Source organism: Equus caballus, chromosome 7, assembly GCF_041296265.1.
Source record: "Equus caballus isolate H_3958 breed thoroughbred chromosome 7, TB-T2T, whole genome shotgun sequence".
Lineage (NCBI taxonomy): Eukaryota > Metazoa > Chordata > Mammalia > Perissodactyla > Equidae > Equus > Equus caballus.
The window spans coordinates 51,707,679-51,728,329 of record NC_091690.1 but is presented as its reverse complement, the minus strand read 5'-3'; the positions used below and the strand labels follow the sequence as shown (position 1 = coordinate 51,728,329).

The 20,651-nt window shown below is 62.0% G+C and overlaps 1 protein-coding gene across 20 annotated transcripts in view; it reads left to right on the top strand.

Moving 5' to 3' along the window:
* The window catches only part of DNM2 (dynamin 2), a 78,608-nt gene extending 58,157 nt beyond the window's left edge, over positions 1-20,451 (top strand). For 4 of the 20 annotated variants that reach the window (XM_070274098.1, XM_070274097.1, XM_070274104.1 and 1 more), the window contains 9 exons: positions 14-84; positions 3,307-3,358; positions 7,822-7,935; positions 12,576-12,685; positions 14,905-15,016; positions 15,408-15,572; positions 17,917-18,149; positions 18,978-19,229; positions 19,785-20,451. In XM_070274098.1, coding sequence (XP_070130199.1) covers positions 14-84; positions 3,307-3,358; positions 7,822-7,935; positions 12,576-12,685; positions 14,905-15,016; positions 15,408-15,572; positions 17,917-18,149; positions 18,978-19,229; positions 19,785-19,851 — 1,176 coding nt within the window. In that variant the 3' untranslated portion in view covers positions 19,852-20,451. Of the gene's footprint in view, positions 1-13; positions 85-1,485; positions 1,516-3,306; positions 3,359-4,240; positions 4,253-7,821; positions 7,936-12,575; positions 12,686-14,904; positions 15,017-15,407; positions 15,573-17,916; positions 18,150-18,977; positions 19,230-19,781 lie in introns of all 20 variants that reach the window. The other 16 variants (XM_023645408.2, XM_023645407.2, XM_070274102.1 and 13 more) reach the window with 7 other exon arrangements.
* The last annotated feature ends 200 nt before the right edge of the window (positions 20,452-20,651 follow it).

Below are 20,651 nucleotides of genomic sequence, written 5' to 3'. Positions count from 1 at the left end.
CTCTGCTCCCCAGATTCTTCTCCTGATCGACATCGAGCAGTCCTACATCAACACGAACCACGAGGACTTCATCGGATTCGCCAAGTATGTGCATTTCGGGACCACGGCTGGCGGGGCGGCCCCGGTGGCCACCAGGCCCCGAGGGAGGCAGTCCAGTCGGGATTCCCTCAGCGGCCTGGGGGGCTCCCTGTCAGGGGTCCCGGGGTGAGGCATGGAGGCATCGGAGAGTTCTGGAAGCTTTCCTGGACCAGTAGTGGCCCCATCCCCAGTGCTTGGTTTAAGGAGACAAGTGCAGTCCTGTATCACACTCGTGGGCAAAGGGAGAGGCTAGCCTGCATCTGGCGCCTCCTTCCCTGCAGGACTTCTCAGAGCTTTCATTTTCCCAGAGCCCCCTGCACACACTTGGCCTCTCACAGAGCGCCTCGCGGGCTTAGGGCTCCAGGGCTCCTCTTTGGGAAGTGCCGCCGGATCTCCATGGCTTCCATCCGTGCACTGTAGATTAAAACCGGAACCTTCCAAAGCCCCAGAGGAGGGCCAGAGCAGGGAGCTCAGACTTTGGAGGATGTAGGCAGAAGTGCTAGTGGTCTCTGGCGTGGCCCACTGCCCACTTCCATCGGCCCCTCCCCGCAGAGGCCTTGGGTGTCACACAGATTGTCCTGCCCGCTCACAGAGGCCTTCTTGCCTGAGCCCCATAGAATCACAGATTGTCGGCGCCAGCTTCCTGGTGCTTAGTGAGCACATACTCCTGGTGCGCCTTCCCTGCCCCGACACAGTGAGCCGGCGCTCACCTGGGTCCCCAGCTCACAGGAAGGCCCCGTGCCAGGGACAGACGTGCACCCCGGCGGTTAAGGCTCGGAGTGGTTAGTGCTGGGGCGGGGGCTGGGCAGGCCTGTGGGGGTCCAGAGGGCGGCCTCGTGGCCTGGCCTTGGGACTGCCTTCCTTGAGGCGGAACCTGCTAGAGCCCAGTGTTGGGCTGGCAGGCTGGGGCAAGGGAGTCTTTCTATCGGGGGTCTCTGCTGGGTTAAGTCGTTACCGGAGTGGAACATTTATCAGTGCACCAACACGGTTGGTTAAGCAGCTGTTCTGTGCTGGGCGCTTGGTAGGTGAGTGGAATGAATGAATGAATGAGTGAGTGAGTGAGCGAGCGAATGGGGGCATGATCAGGAGTTCCCCCCCCCAGCCCAGTTGAGGCCAGGGCCCCGGCTGGGCTCTCTCGTCAGGGGAGGGGGAGGCTCCTTGCCACGGGCTGCCCCTCAGGCGGGCTTCTCAGAGCCTGGGCCCCCATGCCCCACGCTCCTGTCCCCCACAGCCGGGTGTGCGTGGGCTGAGAACGCCGGGCCCCTCTTTGGTTCACTGCTGTTTTCCTCACGGCGATGTCTCTGCTTCTCACACTTCATCCGCAGTTCCTTCTCACAATCTCTCCTGTTTTTCCTTTGACCACTCCACTCTTTCCTCTGGACTCCTGGGCCTTCCCACCTCCCCCAGCTGTTACTATACTGAGCAGCTGGTGACCGGGTGGGTATTGCCTGCTGTGTGCCTTCTCCCTGGTGTGTGAGCGGGGCGCCCTGGCTGGGGGCGGGGCCCCAGGTGCCAGGCTCCACCCGGCCCAGGTACAAGCTGAGGCCTCAGCCCTGGGGGGACGTCCAGGGGCCCTCCAAATAGCCATGGAACCTTTGGACCGGGACACTGAACAAGCCAGCCTTGGGCCCTGCCCCTTCAGAGCCCAGAGGTGGCGGACAGGTTGTCGTTGAGCAGATTGTCACAAAGATGAGACTTGGAAAGGAGGATAGGTGCGGGTCTGTGAGAAGGGATCGAGGGATGTGGCCTGGAGAGACCTTCCTGAGGAAGTCGTGCCAGCCAGGTGACAGGCGAGGACCCTAGAGAGCGGTGGAGGCAGAAGGAAGGCTGAGGAGTATGGGAGAGCAGGCATGGTGGAGGCACGAGGCCAGGCTCATCCCAGGAGGGCCCTGCAGGCCGGGGAGGACCCAGGACTGCCCCCGCCAGGCAGCAGGAAATCCCCCATAGGATCCAGGCAAGGGCAGGGATAGCCGTGTGGGCTGCCCAGTGAGGGTGGGAGCCAGGAAGCCCCTAGGATGTCAGCGGCACCCAGCCATCGCTGTGTGTGGCATAGTTTGGTCCTGTCTGCTTCAGACACTGTTGACCACACTCCTTCCTGAGCTTTGCTGTTCTGGGGTGCTTCTCACTGCTGCTAAACACGGAAAACAGGGCCCGGGGAAAAAGCCCTGAAATAAATTCAGTGAATGTTGGGGAAACCGTCGGGTAAATTCTGCCTCCATTCTTAATGTTCCAGCCTTTACTGATCCAGGAACGGAAGCCTGCTTCCTTAACACACACACACAGACACCAGAAGCCTGCTTCCTTACACATGCGCACAGGCACGCGCGCACACACACACACACACACACACACACACACTACCATATCCAACAGTAAGTCCCCAGAAGCAGTCAGTAAAGGAGTAAACAAAGTGGTTTGCCTTTTCCTATTGTTCCGAAAGTTCCATCTAATGCAATACGACAAGAAAAGAAAATAGGACGTCTGAGTCCCAGGAGACACCAGTCGTTTGCAGGTGGAGATAGGGTCATCCGAGTAGAAAATACATTAGGATGAACAAGGGAGGTTGTAGGTGCCTCGTACAAAATACGTGGCCTTCATGTGCGTAGCTAGGAAACAGGATAGATGAGAAGAAAAGAGATCAGGACTAGACAAATAACAGAGCTTGTAGAAACACGCCCTGTTGACCTTGAGTGTTCTCAGCATTGGGTCAGGAGCCATCCCAGATGAGGCCATGGTGTTTTCATGGCGAGCAGCTGTCCCACGTCTGTTCTCCCGGGTCTGACGACCCCGTGGTCAGAGCCACTTAGCACCTGGTGCCGGGGTCAGAGATAGGAGGAGAGCGGGAAAAAGCCTCAAGTCTTCCCCACAAACAGCCTGGCACCCAGGTTGCCCTGTAGCCGCTGGGGCAGCCTTCCAGCTACCTGGAAATCCTGCCCCCTCTTGGAGGCCCCAGGATCACTGACCCCTGGGATTGGCTGGCACCCTCAGGAGCGGCCAAGATCAGGGCCTGGAAGCCTCCGTTTGACTCGATACCTCTGCTTGTTCCATGAGCCTGAGCTGTTTCCCTGGGGCAGGCCTGTGTGTGCAGGCAGCTTCTCTCCACCTCTGCCCGTAGCTGGTCACTCGGGCCCCCGAGGGACAGAACCCCCATCTGGGCCTCGAGGGCCGCTTGCTCCTTGTCCCTCCCGGCGTCTCGCCGCATGAGCCCTCTCTGTGCTTTGGTTTCAGCGCCCAGCAGAGGAGCACGCAGCTGAACAAGAAGAGGGCCATCCCCAACCAGGTAGCGCCCCCTGCAGGGCCCGCAGCTCCACCCTGGGGGCGGGAGGGCACGGAGGGACCCTGAGCCCAGTGCAATGCCCCACCGGCTCCCCACGCCCCAGCCTCTCGAGGCCCCTCGGGTTTGGAGGTTCCAGGAAACCGGTCTTTGAGCCGAAGCTCTGGCAGGCCACGGAGCAGATTTCACCCCTCTGCCTGCCCGGTCTGACAGTTAGAACGTGAACCTCAGCAGGGGCGCAGCTTGAGCCCCCATGGTTTCTGCAGCCAAATGGGGTCCTGGCCCCAGAGACTCGGAGCCTGTGGGAAGGGGCCAGGTGGAGGCTGTGTGGCAACAGGCACTTCTGGGGGGCCTGGGGGTGCTGTGAGCCCCAAACCTGGAGAAAGCCAGAGCCATGCAAAGAGTTTTCTCCCCTGATGTCATGCCCCCGCCAGAGGCCTCGTGAAACACGAACAGCCTTATATATGCCAGCAGTAGGTGCCTGTGATTTTTCTGTAAGAAAACACGTCATCTCTGCAAAAATTCCTGCCAGCGTCCCTGCCTCTCCCCGTCGGGTGGGGGCGGGGGCCCTGCTGTTCAGCTCACACGATCCTAGAGCCCTCTAGAAACGAAGGACGCAGCCCCTGCATGGTTATTTTGCGCTTGCCATAGGTAATACATACGTTGTTGCTTTTTTGTTTCGGGAGATGATAATGAATTAAATATTAACACCATGAATATAATTAATAGCATGTAATTTTTTTTCTTTTGCTGTTTTTTCCCCCCTGCTCTTCTCTCCTCCCATTTTTGTGCCTCTGCTTTTTCTCTGTCCCCTCACGTCCCTTACGTCTCTTTTCCTCCGCCTGCTCCTCTTTGATTTACCCACAATCCTAACTTTGCATTTCAAAGGGGGAGATCTTGGTAAGTACCCACCTAGCGTGGTAGCAAATGGTAGACAGCTTAGTGGTGGTGGAGACCCCGCCACCCCGTAACGTTCCCTACCCCCCAGATTAACAGAACAACTAAAAGTCAAGCTAACTGGAAACCCCGTGCTGCATCCCATGCTGGGCATGGCTTGTGCCTGGGCATAAGCAGACTGACAGATACTAACCTCCCATGCGGCCCATTCCTGACAGAGTGACCTAGTTTCCTGTAGGTCAGGGTTGGCAAATACTCAGCTAACACCCCCCACCTCCCTCTCCTCACATCCCTGGCCAGGGAAAATTTTGCTCAAGCCCTGCTGGAACTTGTTCTTGCCACTGCCACCAATTTGTCTCCAATGCAGACATCACCATGCAGAAATTTTCCCCACCTGTGCTCACAGCAGACATTGCTAATTGATCCAGCTCGCTTTCCCTTGTGCCTCTCGCCTGTCCTGTGCCCATGGCAGACATGGCTAATCAATCCTGGCACTCTTCTCTGAGCATGCAGCCACTCCCCGTTCTGTGGCAGACGTGACTAACTGATCAAGGAATTTTTTTTTCCACGAGAGAGCTCTGCATGTAACACCTTTCCTATACCCATGACAGATGTGACAAATTGGTTAGGGAACTCACTCCCGGATGCTGCCACTCTCTGCTGCCTCTGTGGCAGATATGATGACTGATTAGGCCATTCTGTTCCACTTTCCCCTTCCCTTCTCCTTTACCAGTGGCAGACATCACTAATTGATCCCAGCATCCTTGTCCCTCTGTGCCCGGAATTCTCACGGTGCTCGGGCAGCTCCTGTCCATTGATGGGCGTGCTCCTCCCCACATGAACAGTATTTGCCATCCCTGCTGTAGGAAACTTCTCTCTGGGTGGCCCCACCTTGTGGGGAGCAGGGGCTGCTCGCATCTGAGAGTTGAGCTCAGTTCAAGGGCTCACCTCCGTGCAGCTGGCTTCAGCCCCAGCTCTCCTCCTCGGAGAGCACAGCCTGGTCCCGCAGCCCTGACAGAGGCCCCTTCTCCAGGATGTTCTCACTGCCAGCCCCCGAGGCGCTGGGTGGCCCACAGCTGTCCTCTGACAGGGCCCAGACGTTGCGGATAGGGCCTGCTGGGGCGGGGGGTGCTGGCGGGAGGAATGACCGGCCCCTGGGCCCATGGTTCCTGCTTTCCCCCTGCGTCGTCCCCAGTGCCCTTTGAACTTGAGGAGTGTTCTCCCTTCTAGCAGCCCAGGGGCCTGCATCTCCCTGCACCCTGAGAGGTTTGGTCATTCTGTATTCCCCTGGCCACAAAGCCCAGCCCTGCCATGTGCGTGGCTGTGGTCCCTTGGTGTCCCAGCCGTGGTTTCCACCCCTGCCTGGGGTCTCAGGCTGGGACACTCGCCCAGGGGGGAGGCCGGCCTCCCTTGCTGGGGGCCCAGCTGTGCCGCTTCCTGCTGCCCCGGTGGCCCTCCTGCCTGCCCGCAGCGTGCCTGTGTGCCTGTCGCTGTGCATCCTGGAGCACCGGGGCCCCGCCTGCCTCTTCTGTCCCCCAGTCTTCCCGTCTAAGCTCAGTGCCCTTAGGCACAGATCTGGTTTTCACTTTCCTCTGGACTAGCCCCTGGGTCTCCCGCCCCCAGCCGGCCCCTCCCCCAGGTGGGGTTTCATCTCTGACCTCACTTGGGCTTCCACATGGCCAGCTCTCAGGATGGCCTGAGAGGAAGGGGACTTCAGGACTCCTCCAGGCCTAACCAGCAGCCTCCTGCCCCAAGGTGTGCCACTCCCAGCGTGGCCTCTGCAGAGCCCCCACCCCATGGCCACACGCCCCGCAGCATGGCTGGAGCCCACCCGCCAGCTCTGACTGCTACTAACCGAGGGTGGCCGCTGGCAAGCCAGGCCTCCAAGGGCTAGTCAGGGCACCTCTGCCCCCTCAGGAAGCAGGCTGGGTCCGGGGTGCAGAGGCCTCGCTGTGGGAGGATTTGTCCACCTCTGCCCTCCCTCCCCTGCTCAGTGACTGCCGTTGGGAAGCATCCGCTCTGTGCCCGGGGTGGGCTGGGACAAGGTGAGCCCCCGGCCCCCGGGGGGAGCGCAGGAGCAGACCCGAACAGAGACTCGCGCAGCCTAGGGCTGCAGTAGTTGCCAGAAGCAGGGGCTCCTTCCTGGCTGCTCCGAGGGCCGGCCTCAGGCCTGAGTCTGGGGACCAGCCCTGCCCTTGGCGTGACCAGGCATCCCGCTTCATGGACGGGGGCCTTCCCAGGACTCGAACCTTTAAGTGGTAACCCTGGGCATCCTGAGCAATTGGGGTTGAGTTGGTCCCCCGCTGCCAGGAAAGAGACTGACCTCGCCTGCCAGGCAGCCATGGTCCGGCAGGTGCCAAAGACCGTGAGACTCCCCAGTCCTGTCTCGTCATCCCATGGAGGGGTGGGCTGTGCCCTTGGCCTTAACGAGCTGCCAGGTGGCATCGCATGCTGTTGCCAACCTGGGCAGGGCCTTCAGTGCAGCTCAGGGGTCCCTAGGTTCTCTGGCCACCTCCGCCTTCATGGCCTCTGAGGCTCGGAGCCCATGTCCAGCCCCAGGAGAGACAGGGCCTCCGGCTGGTGGCCGTTAAGGTCTGAGAGGCCTGGGGCAGGTCGGGGTAGGCAGGCTGAAGCCGCTGCTGAGGCCCACCCTCTAGCAAGGCACGGGGGCCCCAGAGGCATCCCCGATGCTGCTGCCCTGCCCGCCCTGGGGCGTCGACGCCAGCCCTTCCCAGCTGTCCGTGGCCACGCAAAGCACACCGTGTAGCTTGGCACAGTGTGTCGCTGCTTTGGCCGCAGGCGGCTGTGTCTGTGCCTCCTCGTGCTTCCCGCTGCCCCGGGGTCCCCAGTGCAGAGCGGTGGGGGCTCTGGCCCCCACGTGTCTCCATGGCCCAGGAAACAGGGGAGCGTGGTCCCCAGGTTGCCTGCATTTAGCTGTCCGGTGAGTCCCCCGTGCAGGCCTGGGTTCTGCCTCCCCCTCAGATGACAGCTACAGCCGGACGAGCCCCACCCGGGGTCTCCCAGCCCAGAACCCCGACGTGTCAGTCAGAGAAAAGGGGGCCCGCCGGGCTGGAAGCGGGACCTCCTGTGGGTTCCTCGAGGCGCGTCTTCATGCTTATACTCGGAAAAGAGCCTGTGGGGCAGGGAGCCCCGGGGCGGGCAGCAGAGTCGAGGCTTCATGTGGAGCCTGTGCCTCTCAGCCGGGACAGGAGAGAGCCGCCCCACTGTGGGCGGCTCCAGCCGGGACCCCTCCTCCGGGCCCCTTTGGGCCGGGCATCCCTCTTGCTGCCTGTGCTGACTCAGCCTATCCTCGCGCCCCTGTGGGCTCCCGGGTGGTTCTCCATCACCCCAGGGCTGGGAGTGGGCTGGTGATGGCTGCTGGTTTCCAATGGGAAGTTGGCTGGGTGTTGGCTTCCAGCAGAAGGTGCTTGGGGCAAGGCGGAGTTGGGGAGCCTGGAGGTGTCTGTCGTGGTCCCTGGCTTCCCAGCTGGCTGGGGCGCTGTGCACTGCTTTTGGGGCGGCTGGGCTGGGCGGTGGGCGCCATCCCCGCTGAGCTGCGCCCTCTCCTCCAGGTGATCCGCAGGGGCTGGCTGACCATCAACAACATCAGCCTGATGAAGGGCGGCTCCAAGGAGTACTGGTTTGTGCTGACGGCCGAGTCCCTGTCCTGGTACAAGGATGAGGAGGTGAGTGGCCGGCGGAGGTGGGGTGTTCGGGAGAGAGCGGGCGGGTGCTCCCTCGTTCCTTCCAGAAAGGTTCCCTGAGCGCCACTGTGCTCAGATCTCCCCGTGGGGATGGTGACGGGCGGGGGCTGGAGGCTGGGCCAGGCACGCACATCACGCCCCAGCCCGTCACAGCCCCCTGCAGGGTCCAGCCTGCAAAGTCACGGGGAGGGAGGCCATGGCTCTCAGGGGGGCACTGCCTGGGTCAGGGTCTCAGGCTCACAGCCAGGCTGCTGGGGCGCAGGGCTTCCATTATCTGCAGCCTCCATGGGCTCAGCCAGACCCTTAGCCTCCTGGGGCCTCAGTTTCCCCATCTGCAGTGGCCCCCGCCTCCTGTGAGGTGCGCAGCTCTCATGTCTGTCTTTGGAACGTCTCACATGTGCTTGTCCTTGTCAGAGGAGGTCCCTGGGAGCAGGAATTGTATCTGGAGGGGCAGCACCGCTTGCCGCCCTGTGATGGGGGCTCCAGGATCCCGTGGGCAGGGGCTCGCCCCCGCTGTCCAGAGAAGGGAAGGAGGGCTCTGCTCCCGCACCCCCAACCAGAGTCCAGTCACCTGGCCACTGTGTGTCACTCACTTGGGATGGCACAGCCACCAGCATGGCCTTGGGGCCCTCACAGGAGGAGCCAGGTTCCGTGCTCACACCTTGATCCACCCTGCCCGGCTCTCCTCCCCTTGGGGGTCTGGGGGAGCCCCTGAGGCCCACACCCAGGGTCTCCCTGGCAGCTGAGACTGCCCCAGCCCAACCGGGTGAATTTCCACCCAGGCTTGGAGAGGAGGCCGGGACAGCTCTGTGGGGACCCCAGGGTGGCCCTCAGGTTTATGAAGCCCCTGCCCTGCACCAGGCTCTCTGGCTGAGAGAGCCCACTGAGGCCTCACGCGGAGGGCACCCTCCTCCCCCTCCTCAGGAAATCTTGACACTCTGTCTGTCAGGGATGAAACTGAGGCTCCGAGCAGTGACTTGCCCCGTGTCACAGAGCGGGAAAGGGTCCCCAGGTGGGGGGTACAGGGCGTGCACTCCCTGATCCCAGAGACACCTTAGACCCGGCCTGGACCACGCCCCCGTGGCCAGGCCAGATGTGGAGCCAACGACGGAGGGTGCCTGGGGTGAAATGTCGTCATCCCGCTCCACACGAGGCCAGAGACTCATCCCTGGAACCTTCTAGAGCCTCACGGGCCTGAGCCACCGAGAGACCCTGCCTGGGTGACTGTTTCTAAACGAGGCGTGCGGGGGATGGTGTCTAGGACCCCAGAGCGAGCAAGCCTCAGGGGGTTGGGATATAGAGTGGCGAGACCAGGCATTCCTCAAGGACCCCGGGTGGCCCGATCTGCTCCTCAAAATGGCCGGAGTTGGGGTGGGGATGATGCTGCCACACGTCTTCCCCTTTCTGCCCCCACAGTCTGGAACCCAGTCTGCTCTGTGGGGTGTCAGCTGTTGGGCAACTGAGGTTTGGTCCCCGCCTCTGGGCGCTGGGGTCCCCAGGGCAGGAGCGCCAGCTTGGCGACAGCCTTGGGCAGCTGTCAAGGGGCTTGTGGTTGGTCTGCCGCGCGACACCCTTGCGACTCAGTTCTAGGAGCTTCTCTTCTTTCACTTAAGGAGGGGCCCTTCGTTTTTCCCTCCTCTGAGGGTTGGAAGTGGGAGCCCCCGACGCTCCCTTGGGCCCCAGACCAGAGGCAGGGGAGGCGCTGGGAGGAGGGTCAAGCACCCGCCGGGTTGTAAGAATCAGATGCCCATGACAGGCCCCATGGCCCCGACACAAGCGGTGAAGATGGGAGGGGGCAGGAGCGCAGTCTTGTCCCCCTGCCCCAGGCAGGATGCCCACAGGGGCCTCAGAGTCACACATTTGGCCCCCGGGGCCAGACCCACTTCTCAGAGAGAGGCCAGGTGTCTGTATTCCTTTATTTAAAAAGTAACTGTGGGGAGGCAGGCACAGCGGGGGCCAGGAAGAGGGGAACCCTTGGCGGGGCCCCCACTCGGACATCAGGGCTCCGTGCGCCCATCCCAGAGCCTCTTCTCCCCCCAGGCCCGTCTTGACTCCAGATCTTTCATCCACGTCTCCAGCCCGGGGGACGGGGTGCTGGGCCAGGGCACTCACCTCGGGTCGGCCTCCCCGTGGGGCGGCGGCCAGTTCGGGGGGCCGTCGCCGCGCCGCTGCCCAGGCCCAGCCTAACCAATGTGCAGACTACTGTACACATTCGGAGCCCCCTGAACAGGTAGTCTGAACACTGGGCGGGCGGGGCCGGCTGTCCATCCGTGGCCCCCCGCGGGGCCACTGCGCCTCCACCTCCGAGCGGGCGAGGAGGCCGCTGTTCCGTTCGCGACCGTCGCTCCGGCTCTTGTGACGTGGCAGGGCTGCTCGCATCTGGAGCAAGCTGTGGGTTTTCAGGAAATCCTAAGCCCGGGGTGGGGGAGGCGGGTGGGATGGGCGGGCCGCAGGGCCCAGGTCCCTGGCCTCTGTGCGCAGGAGAAGGGCCCCTTGGGGGTCGGGGTTGGGCAGGGCGCATGCACGCCTCGGTGTGTGTCTCCGGGGTGTGTTTGTGCCCTGGGTGTGCGGGTGTGCGTGCCGGCAGCATCGGGAAGGCGGCCGCCACGCTCGGGGCGGGATCGCTCTGTAAACAGTTCCAGATGTGGCGGCTCGCTGGGGCCCAAGAGGACCGTGACTCAGTTCCTTGGCCCGGCCAGCCGGCTGGAAGCTTCCTGCCTCCGCACGCCACAGGGTGGGGGCAGCCAAGTCCCTTGCACGACTTCCGGGGAGGGAGCCCGCCCCCTGCCCCCTGCCCTGGCCCCTTCTAAAGCCCCCCGAAACTTCCCGAGGCCAGAGGGATCTGGGCCCACCCTTCCTTCGCTGCCCTCCCTCCCTAGGACTCCCACCTCTCTGCCCACCGGGCCCCTGTCCCTGCATCATCACAGCTCAACCTGGGGAAGTACTCTGTCCTTCGTGCTTGCCCAGAGCCCGATGGGCTGACCTCGGAGCCGAGACATACAGACAAAGACAGACAAAAGAAAACCCTAGTACCTCTTATGCTCACCTCCATCCTCACTCTGCACTTGGGGGCAGGACTCCTGTCTGCCTTTGGCAGATGAGGAAACTGAGGCACACGGGGGCGGTGACGCCCCCAAGGGCACATGGCCGGAGGTGCCGAGACCGGGTGAGCTCCGGCTGCCGCTCCCCCCTCCCTTCCCATGGGCCTGAGACTCAGCCAGCCCCCACCAGGACCCCCTGCCACTTCCCCTCGGTCACCGGGTCTGCTCCTGACTGTGGAGGTGGCGGCCATGTGGGGCTGCGTTCTGGGCCTTCCAGTGGACAGAGACAGGACACACACGACAAAGCCAGCTGCCGACTGAGGGGCAGACGTGTCCCCTCCAGAGCCACCCCAGAGGTGAAAGAGAGGGCCATGCAGAGACCCTGGCGGTGGGTCCCCCATGCCTGGCTTCTGGAGGTCTGCTGTGGCCCAGTGCACCCACTGTGTGGCCCTGGGCAGCCAGCTTCCCTCTCTGTGCGCGACGTTTCCCTGGCGGCGACCGGGGGCAGTTCCGTGAGCTGGTGGATGAGCAGCTGCGCGTGGTCGTTGAGAGCTGCTGTGGGCCAGGTGGGCATGGGGGGCAGGGGGCCCGGACGCTGTCCTCTCGTTCCTGATTTAGGAAACCTGGTTAATGCGCGCACACACACACAGCGCCTGTGAGGACTAGCAGTGATGCGCTTGCAGGCCCAGCCCCGTGGTGCCAAGCCAATGGCGGTGGGTGAGCGTTGGGCTCTGGAACACGACTGCCAGCCCTGCACTCACCATCAGGGCCGCCCTGCCCCATGCTCGCTGGGCGCTTCCTGAACGCGGCTGCCCCTGGGAAGCAGGGACCCCTCTGCAGCTTTGGGGCTCTGGCATCGGCTCAGCGGGGCCTTGCTGTCCAGCTCCGGGACTGTCCGCAGCTGCCCAGGCGTAAATCCCTGCGCCGCCCCCATCTGCCACCCGCCCCCCGTGCCTCAGTCTCCCTCTCTGTGAAGCGGGATCGCAGTGGTGACTCGCTTTCGGGCTCCTTGCGAAGCCATAGCCGAGTTGACGGTTCCATCTGCTCGGCCTGGAGGGGAGAAGGGGTTGGACTCGGGGTAGTCAGAACTGGCCCGTTCTGAGCATCCACCATGTGTCAGCTGTGACCAAAACAGTTGCCCTGCCCTCAGGAAGTGACGAGTCAGTCCGGGTGACAGAGGGTGACTCAGGTCACTACGTGGTGTGTTGTGTTATGTCAGGGAAGGAGGGACGTGAGAGCGTGTGGGGTGGGGTCAGGGCGGGCCGTGCCAGGAGGGTCCCCTGTGCACAGAGATGTGACAGAGGCCAGGAAGGAGCCCTGGGCGCGTTGCGGGGAGGGCCACTCCAGGCAGAGGCCCAGTTGTGCAAAGGCCCTGGGGTGGAAGCCCTCTGGGATGTGCAGGGAGCATCACGGAGGCCAGCATGGCCAAGGCAGCGCAATCAAGAGGGAGGGTGGTAGCAGGTGAGTTAATCCAAGTAGAGTAACCAGCGTTGGTGATGGCCCTCAAGGTGGGGTCCCATCCGGGGCATCGCAGGTCCTCAGTGAAACAGCCCGGCATGACCACTCCCTTTCTGCCCTCAGGAGAAAGAGAAGAAGTACATGCTGCCTCTGGACAACCTCAAAATCCGCGACGTGGAGAAGGGCTTCATGTCCAACAAGCACGTCTTCGCCATCTTCAACACAGAGCAGAGGTGGGCCCCGGGCCCAGAGGGGAGGGTGTGAAGGCCGCCAGACTCCGCCTCGGACAACCCCCGCCTGGGGCTCACCTTCCAGAAAGGGGGTGCGCAGGGAGGGCTCTGGGCAGAGGAGGGGGCACCCGGCTCTGTGCACACGGCGCCCTCTGGTGGCCTTGGGCAGAATAGGGGGGCCGGAGACCAGGGTGATGTTGCTGGGGCTGGACCCAAGGGAGCCCTGGAAGAAGTGGGGGATTCTGGTAGACTCAGACAGAGCCGACCCAGCTCCGCCTGGTCGGGGTGGGTGAGAGGCCTCACCGGCGACCCTGAGCTCCCGCAAGTGGGAAGGGCGGAGGCAGGGTAGGTCTGGGACAGTCAGGCTGGGTGGGGCTCTGCTGGGACACCAGGGGCATCAGGGAGGCAGCTGGGTGGTACAGGGGTCTGGTGTTTGGGCCGAATCCCTGGGCGAGTGTAGACAGAGAAGAGAAGGACCCAGAAGGCCCTTGGTGAGTCCATCCGTGGGGCACTGGTGGGAGACACGAGCACAAGCCAAGACGCCTTCCTCAGCTCAGGGAGAGACCTGGGTGGCAGCTGGTCCGAGAGCAGGAGGAAGCCGAGCGGGGACCAGGGGCCCTGCCCGGACTCACACCTGCCCCCATTCAGGAACCGGGACCACAGAGTCAGGGGTATTGGTCAGCCCAGGCCTGGTGACTTTTAAGGACCGGCCAGCAGGCATTGACGTCCTCACCACTGATCCCACGACCAACTGCCCCACTGCCCATCCCCACCCCCCAGTTCCAGCCGAGCCTCCTGGTTTGCATGAGAGAAGTTCTGTCCTGGCCTAAAGCTCTGAGCCCCAGGCTGGCCACCTGCTGCCTCCAAAACCCTTTATAGCTCTTTCAGACTCCTCCTTCCCCACCCCCCCACCCCCCATGGTGCACTGGCGACCCTGGGCTCTGAGGTGGGACAGCCTGCTGGGAAGCTCTTCCTGGCTGTGTGACTGAGCAGCTGTCCCACCTTCCTGGCCCTGTGAGCCACTGTGCAGGGGGGTGAAGATACTACCTGATACATCATTTAGGAGTGAGTTCAGGAAACCAGGAATAAGAGTAGTGGAAACAAGATCAGAGTTTGGTATTTTTATGTAAATCAAGTTTAGACTTTACCATCGAGGGCAGGGGGGGCAGCTCCATAGGCCTCCAGGCCCAGGCGCCCCTCCTTATTCCTCAGCCTTCTTCCTCTTTGTCCAAGATGGCTGCCCAAACTCCAGCCATCATGATGATGTTCCAGGAAGGAGGAAGAGGAGCAACAAAGGCATGCCCCTCTCCAAGTGACTCCTTCTAGAAGTCTCTCAGGGCAGCCACTCACTGACTACTGGTTCGCCAGAGCCCCATTGTGAGGCCATGCCTAACCTCAAACCCAGGTCTTGCTCAAAGGCTGAGATGGCGTGGCCACACCTGCCCTGTGAATCGGGATAGTGTGCGTGTGGCACGGTTCCTGGCCTGTAGGACACTGTCTGCAAGCTCTGGTTACTGTCCATCCAATTTCCTCCAACCTGTGGCTCCGCACCCCTCTTGGGCCCACAGACACATTTGCCCAGCATCTCAGAAGCCTTTGCTGGGAGTCCAGGTCCCATCCCTGTACGGCCCAACACCCCCAGCCCCCAGGAATCTGACACGTTCTAAACCTTCACTGTCCAGGGCAGTAGCCACTGGTGTGTGTGGCTATTTAAATAGGAATTGATGGAAATTAGAATTTTAAATTGACTTCCTTGGCCCTTGGCCCCTTCCTCGTGCTCAGAGAGAAGCCACCTGTGACTGTGGCCACCACGGTGGACAGCACAGGCAGAGCATGTTTCCGCCATCCCGCAAAGTTCTTTTGGACATCGCTGTGGCCTCTCTGAAAACACCTCAATGGGAGCCCCCACCCAGGGAGGGTGTCATGGGACACCTGCCGCTTCTGGAGGGCCCCCACAGGAGAGCAGGGAGGCGGGAACGGGCAGCTCCCAGGGGAAGGAGAGGGGTCGCCTGAGCCCACAAAATCGACACAGCCCGGATGCTGCTAGATCCGACGTTGCTGAGCGTGAGCCTTGCTCTCGGCACGGTTTTGGGTGCTGTGGGCGCCAACACACTGCTCCCATCTGCCCAGTGGGGTCCCGGGCACTAGTGCCTGGGTCAGGCGTGAATTCCCTGCGCCCGCCGGGCCCACAGGCAGGGTCAGCAGTGCCGCCCCCCCCACAGGAACGTCTACAAGGACCTGCGGCAGATTGAGCTGGCCTGTGACTCCCAGGAGGACGTGGACAGCTGGAAGGCCTCGTTCCTCCGAGCCGGGGTCTACCCCGAGAAGGACCAGGTAAGGGGCTGCCCACCCGCCTGACTCACCTCGGCTGGAGCTCACCCCACCTGCGAGAGGCAGGGGTGGGTCATTTCCAGGCGTGTTTGCCAGAACTCTGAGGGCATGTGGCCCAGACCCTCCTGAGCACATGAAGCAGAAAAAGTGGGAGTGGGGCCTGTTCTCGGGGCCCAGAAGGTTCTGCAGCTGAAGCCAAGGACAGGCAGGCACAGGGCCTGGGATCCCATCCGCTTCGTCCAGGGGCCGGCAGGGCCCCACAGTGCCCACGCGGCCGTCAGGGACCAGCCCCACGGGTCGGCTGTGGGTGGGACAGCGCAAGCAGTTCCCAGAGAAGGGGGTCCCCTTGCTCGCCTCAGGCCAGTCACCCCTCATGCTTCTGCTCCCTGTGCAGGCGGAAAACGAGGACGGAGCCCAGGAGAACACGTTCTCCATGGACCCGCAGCTGGAGCGGCAGGTAGAGACCATCCGCAACCTGGTGGACTCGTACGTGGCCATCATCAACAAGTCCATCCGCGACCTCATGCCAAAGACCATCATGCACCTCATGATCAACAACGTGAGTGCCCATCCTGGGGAGGACCCGGCCCAGAGCTGCCCCCACACAGTCCGTAGGAAAGCTCGGTGCACCCCACTTTGGCAGCCCAGGTTCAGATCCCGGTTGCAGACCTACACCCCTCGTTGGCGGCCATGCCGTGTTAGCGACCCACATACAAAATAGAGGAAGATTAGCACAGATGTTAGCTCAGGGCCAGTCTTCCTCAGGAAAAAAAAAAAAAAAAAGACTCACCACATTTTAAACATCAGAATCAGGATTCCCAGCCTGCTGGGAAATTGGAAGTGCAGGCCCCACGGGGCTTGCACTCCCATTTCATCAGTTAGTTGAAGCAAACACCATGTATGTTTGCTTTCTCTAAATGTTTTCAGCCTTATGATAACCCTGAGAGAGGGACTGCTCTCATCCCCATTTTATAGACGGGAAAATGGAGGCCCAGAGACGTCAAGAAACCTGCCCTGAGTCACTCAGAAGAGTGGGAGGTGGCACTCAACCCCAGGCTGGTTCCGCCCCGAGCTGTGGCCTCCTGGTGGCCTGCGGCCCAGCCCGCCTTCACTCAGGGCATTACCTCCTCCCCCAGGGCTCCCGGCCTCTCAGGGCTGTAGGCTCCTCTGTGGTGAAACACAGCTGCACTCATGTCTCGGCTCCAGGCTGCTGGGAGGGTTCAGGGCTTCGCCCCTGAGGCCCTCAGCTCGGCACCAGGCACTTAGAAAGCCTGTAGACCAGGTTGGGTTTGTGTTGGGACTGTCAACCCTGTAAATATGGCAGGATGTCACGCAAAAACCCAAGTCTCGTCCCTTCCACTCCGTTCCTCGCCGTCTCCTCCTCAGTGTTAGGGTTCACGGGTGTCCTGGCATGGCCTCCCCCAGGGGTGGGAGTCATGATGCATATGGTTCTGCAACTGCAAAATTTCACGTGTCTGTGCTCGACCCAGCGGCTCCACTCGGGAATTTCCCCCAGAGACACTTGCCCTCATGCAAAATGAGCACGTGCGTGGTTATTCTTTTAAGCATTGTTTTGTGGTGGCCAAAGACTGGAAATCGCGCCATTTAGTAGAATCCATTTAATTAATATCCATTCTATTGCAAAAAAAGAAAAAGAATGAGGGATGTCTCCAGGTCTGTAATAACTTTCATTGTTAAGTGGAAAAGGTGTGGAGCGTAACAGAATATACATTTGTGTAGGAAGGGAGGAGAATATATATATGTGTAAATTATACATGCATAGAAATCTCTGAAAGTTTGCACAAGCACCTGGCAAGAGCAGTTGCTTCCTAGAACCTAGGGCAAAGGAGGCCAGAGCAGACAAAGCCGTTCTCCCTGTACTTTTTGGTACTTTCAGATTTTATTTTATTTTCCCTTTTACCGGTTTTTCAGAATTTAAGTGTTTGAATTGCTAATGCATTCACATGGTTCCCACATCAAGAACTATCGAGCATGGTCATCTTGGCAGATGCTGACAGTATGTTCTTAAAAAGGCAACTGTAGCAGGGGCCTTTTTTTTTTTTTTTTTTTTGAGGAAGATTAGCCCTGAGCTAACATCTACTGCCAATCGTCCTCTTTCTGCTGAGGAAGCCTGGCCCTGAGCTCACATCCGTGCCCATCTTCCTCTACTTTATATGTGGGACGCCTACCACAGCATGGCTTGCCAAGTGGTGCCATGTCCGCACCCGGGATCCGAACCGGCGAACCACCAGGCCAGGCCCAGCAGGGGCCTTCTGTCATGGGCTGTCACACAGCCATTGAATCTGTGCACGTGGGTCTCAAAGCCCTGGTCTTAAGCTTAATGGTGGGGTTCTAGAAGCATCTTCTCTAAAATCAGGGACAAGGGGGCCGTCTCCACTTTCCTTTAACTTTCTCATAGAGTTACTGACCAAAGCAGACAAGAAAAATAATTCAGAGGCGTGAACACTGACAACGAATGGGAAACACTGTCCCTGTTCGTAGGAGCTTGTGTACTTACGAACACGGGTACTAGAAACCCCAGGAAAGTACCATACGCCGCAGGAGGGTTCAGGAAGGAACAAAGGATCAGATTAATGAACAGAAACTAGTAGTTTTTTAAGAAAGCCAGTTTTGAAGATACAACAGGAGAAAAGATAGCAACAAAAGAGGGAAGAGTCTCGGAATAAATGTAGTAAGCATCTCGGGAGACAGGTTGGAAGAACAGTTGAAAGTGCCCCTGAGGGACTCGGGAGACAGCTGGGTGGGATGTCCTAAACATCGTCTGTGCGCGACAGTAAGTCACAGACAGAGCGCCCCACCCCCGAGTGTGCAGCCAGGCGCGTGGCCGTCTGGGTCCGCAGTCAGTGTGGGGCACGCGCTGACCTCGCCGCCCCTTCCCCCAGACGAAGGCCTTCATCCACCACGAGCTGCTGGCCTACCTGTACTCGTCGTCGGACCAGAGCAGCCTCATGGAGGAGTCGGCCGACCAGGCCCAGCGGCGGGACGACATGCTGCGCATGTACCACGCGCTCAAGGAGGCGCTCAGCATCATCGGGGACATCAGCACCAGCACCGTGTCCACGCCCGTGCCCCCGCCCGTCGACGACACCTGGCTCCAGAGCGCCAGCAGCCACAGGTCCGGACAGCCTGATCACCCGTGTGCTGCAGGGGCTGCCGCCTGCGGGGCCCCAACTCCCGCCGTGTGTCCCCCAGATGTGGGTGGGGCGGAGGAGCCCGACCCCGGATGGCGCAGTGCCCGGGCCACCCCCAGGGGGAGCTGCTGCCCCACCTAGGCCTGATGGGCCCAGAGAGAAGGGTTAAGGCTCGGCTGTCTTCTGGTGCCTTCCATGGGTTAAGCCCAGATGGAAACCAGAGAAGGCAGGAGGCCCAGGGACGCCAGCGGCGGGTCCTGGAGCACAGAGCCCCGCCAGAGGTGGGGGTGGGGAGGATCCAGAGGCCCTAACCAGGATGTTCCCTCCCCACGGCCACCCCAGAGCTGTTAGATGGAAATGAGACCGGTGCGGGTAGCTCAGAGCATCGAGCGGGGACCCCTAACCAGTGACGGGGCAGGTGGCGGCAGGAGAGGGTCGGTCAGGAAAATCTCGTAGAGGGTGCCAGCCCTGCCGAAACCTCTGAGCCATGGAGTTCCCTAGGGAGGGGGCACAGCGTCCAGCGTGGGGAGTGGGGCGCCCAGACCAGGGGGAGCCATGGGGCCGCGGGCCCTGCAGCCTCTGAGGGCACTTGGACTTGATTTGGAGGGCGGGGCTGGACTCTGGAAGGATCTGTGAGAGAGCGATGCCTGTGGGAGCGAGGGCAGAGGGACATGGGACAGGTGCCGGGCCCTGGCTCAGGTTTCGGGTGGGAGCACGGCCGTCACTTAGTAGGTCTGGGGGGATGGAGGATGCCAGCCCGCATCACAGAGGAGGCCCCCGCGGCCAGCTCACACTGTCTCCTTCCTCCGCAGCCCCACTCCACAGCGCCGACCCGTGTCCAGCATGCACCCCCCGGGCCGGCCCCCCGCAGTGAGGGGCCCCACCCCGGGGCCCCCCCTCATCCCCGTGCCCGTGGGCGCAGCAGCCTCCTTCTCGGCACCCCCCATCCCGTCCCGGCCAGGCCCCCAGAGCGTGTTCGCCAACAATGACCCCTTCTCGGCCCCGCCTCAGATCCCATCTCGGCCGGCACGGATCCCACCCGGCATCCCCCCAGGAGTGCCCAGGTAAGCCTGGCCCCCCACCACCTGCCTCCAGAGCCAGCAGCCTGCACCCTGCCACCGCATCCCCAGTGGGCTGGTGGGGAAACTGAGGCCCAGAGAGGCCAAGTCACCTGCCCAAACTCACAGAGCAGCGGAGTCGGGGTGTCCTCTGCCTGAGCAGGTGGCTCCTCCACAGCTCGGGACCCCTCACACGGGGCCCCTTCTGGTTTTGACCCTTGTTCCTTCCTGAGGACACACATGCTCAGCCATGGCTCCCCCTGCCCCACCTCACCCCGCCCTGCGGGCCGGGCTCTTCTCCGCATTTCTCCCCCGAGGAACCTGAGGTCACAGCCTCTGAGGTCACAGCGGGTGGGGGACTTGCTCAGGGTCGCGGAGCAAGCAAGTGACCACGGGGGCCAACGCCTGGGCTTGGCAGCCTCCCTCCTAGCCCCCGCAGGCTTCGGAGCATCCAGCACCGGGGGCACCCTGGGGCGGGCTGGGGGCCTGGGTGCTCGGCCTGCCCTGCTTCGGCCTCACTTGCTCTCCCCTCCCTGTGTGTCTGTATTCTCTCTGCAGCAGAAGACCCCCAGCTGCGCCCAGCCGGCCCACCATTATCCGCCCCGCCGAGCCGTCGCTGCTCGACTAGGCCATGGGCGTGCGCTCGGGCAGGAGCTTCGGTGGTCTGGGCGCCCCCAGGACCAGGCTCCCTGCGGCTCCCCGCAGCTGGACGGCACCGGGCGGGGCCGGGAGCCGGGCGTTGCACTTTGTGGGAGGGGGGCCCGGGTAGCCGAGGAGGGAGCGGCCCCCGAGAGCCATCCTGAACGAGGACCGGGCTGGGGTGGGCCGCTTCTCCAGCCGGGAGAGCCCGCGTAGACCAGGCCTCTGACCCTGGGCACCCGGGGCGCCTGTGCCCGGTCTTCCCACGGTGGCGCCGGCCCTGCCCGAGTTGTACATATTCCTTCCTGGGCCGAGCACAGCCTGGCCCTGGCTGCCGGAGGTGCCTTTGCCAGGGCCGCGACCCTCGGCCCTGGCCGTCCTCGCTCTCCCCTCCTTCAGCCCCTCCTCCCGGTCCCCAGGGCTTCTTGGGCTCAGGGCTGAGTGGGTGGGGCCTCTGGGCTCCCCGCGGGGTGGGCCCCAGGCGGCCTCGCTGAGCAGACCTCCTCGCTCACCCCTCGCTCGGTTTGACCACTGTAAGTGCCTGCACTCTGTCCTATTAATAAACTAAAATAAAGGGAAGAAGCTTCTGGCGGCGGCTGCTGGGCCTTTTGTGTTGCGTTCAGACTGAGGGCGTGGGCTGCGCACCGGCCCCCAGCAGGCCTCTGCGGAGGGCCCTGTCCCTCCCACGTGGTCCCCACCCCTCACTCATGGGGGCTCTGCTGCCTCTGGAGGGAACCATGCTCTACAGGGGAGGCCACTTCCTTCCCTTAGTGGGGGCAGGTCCTCCCT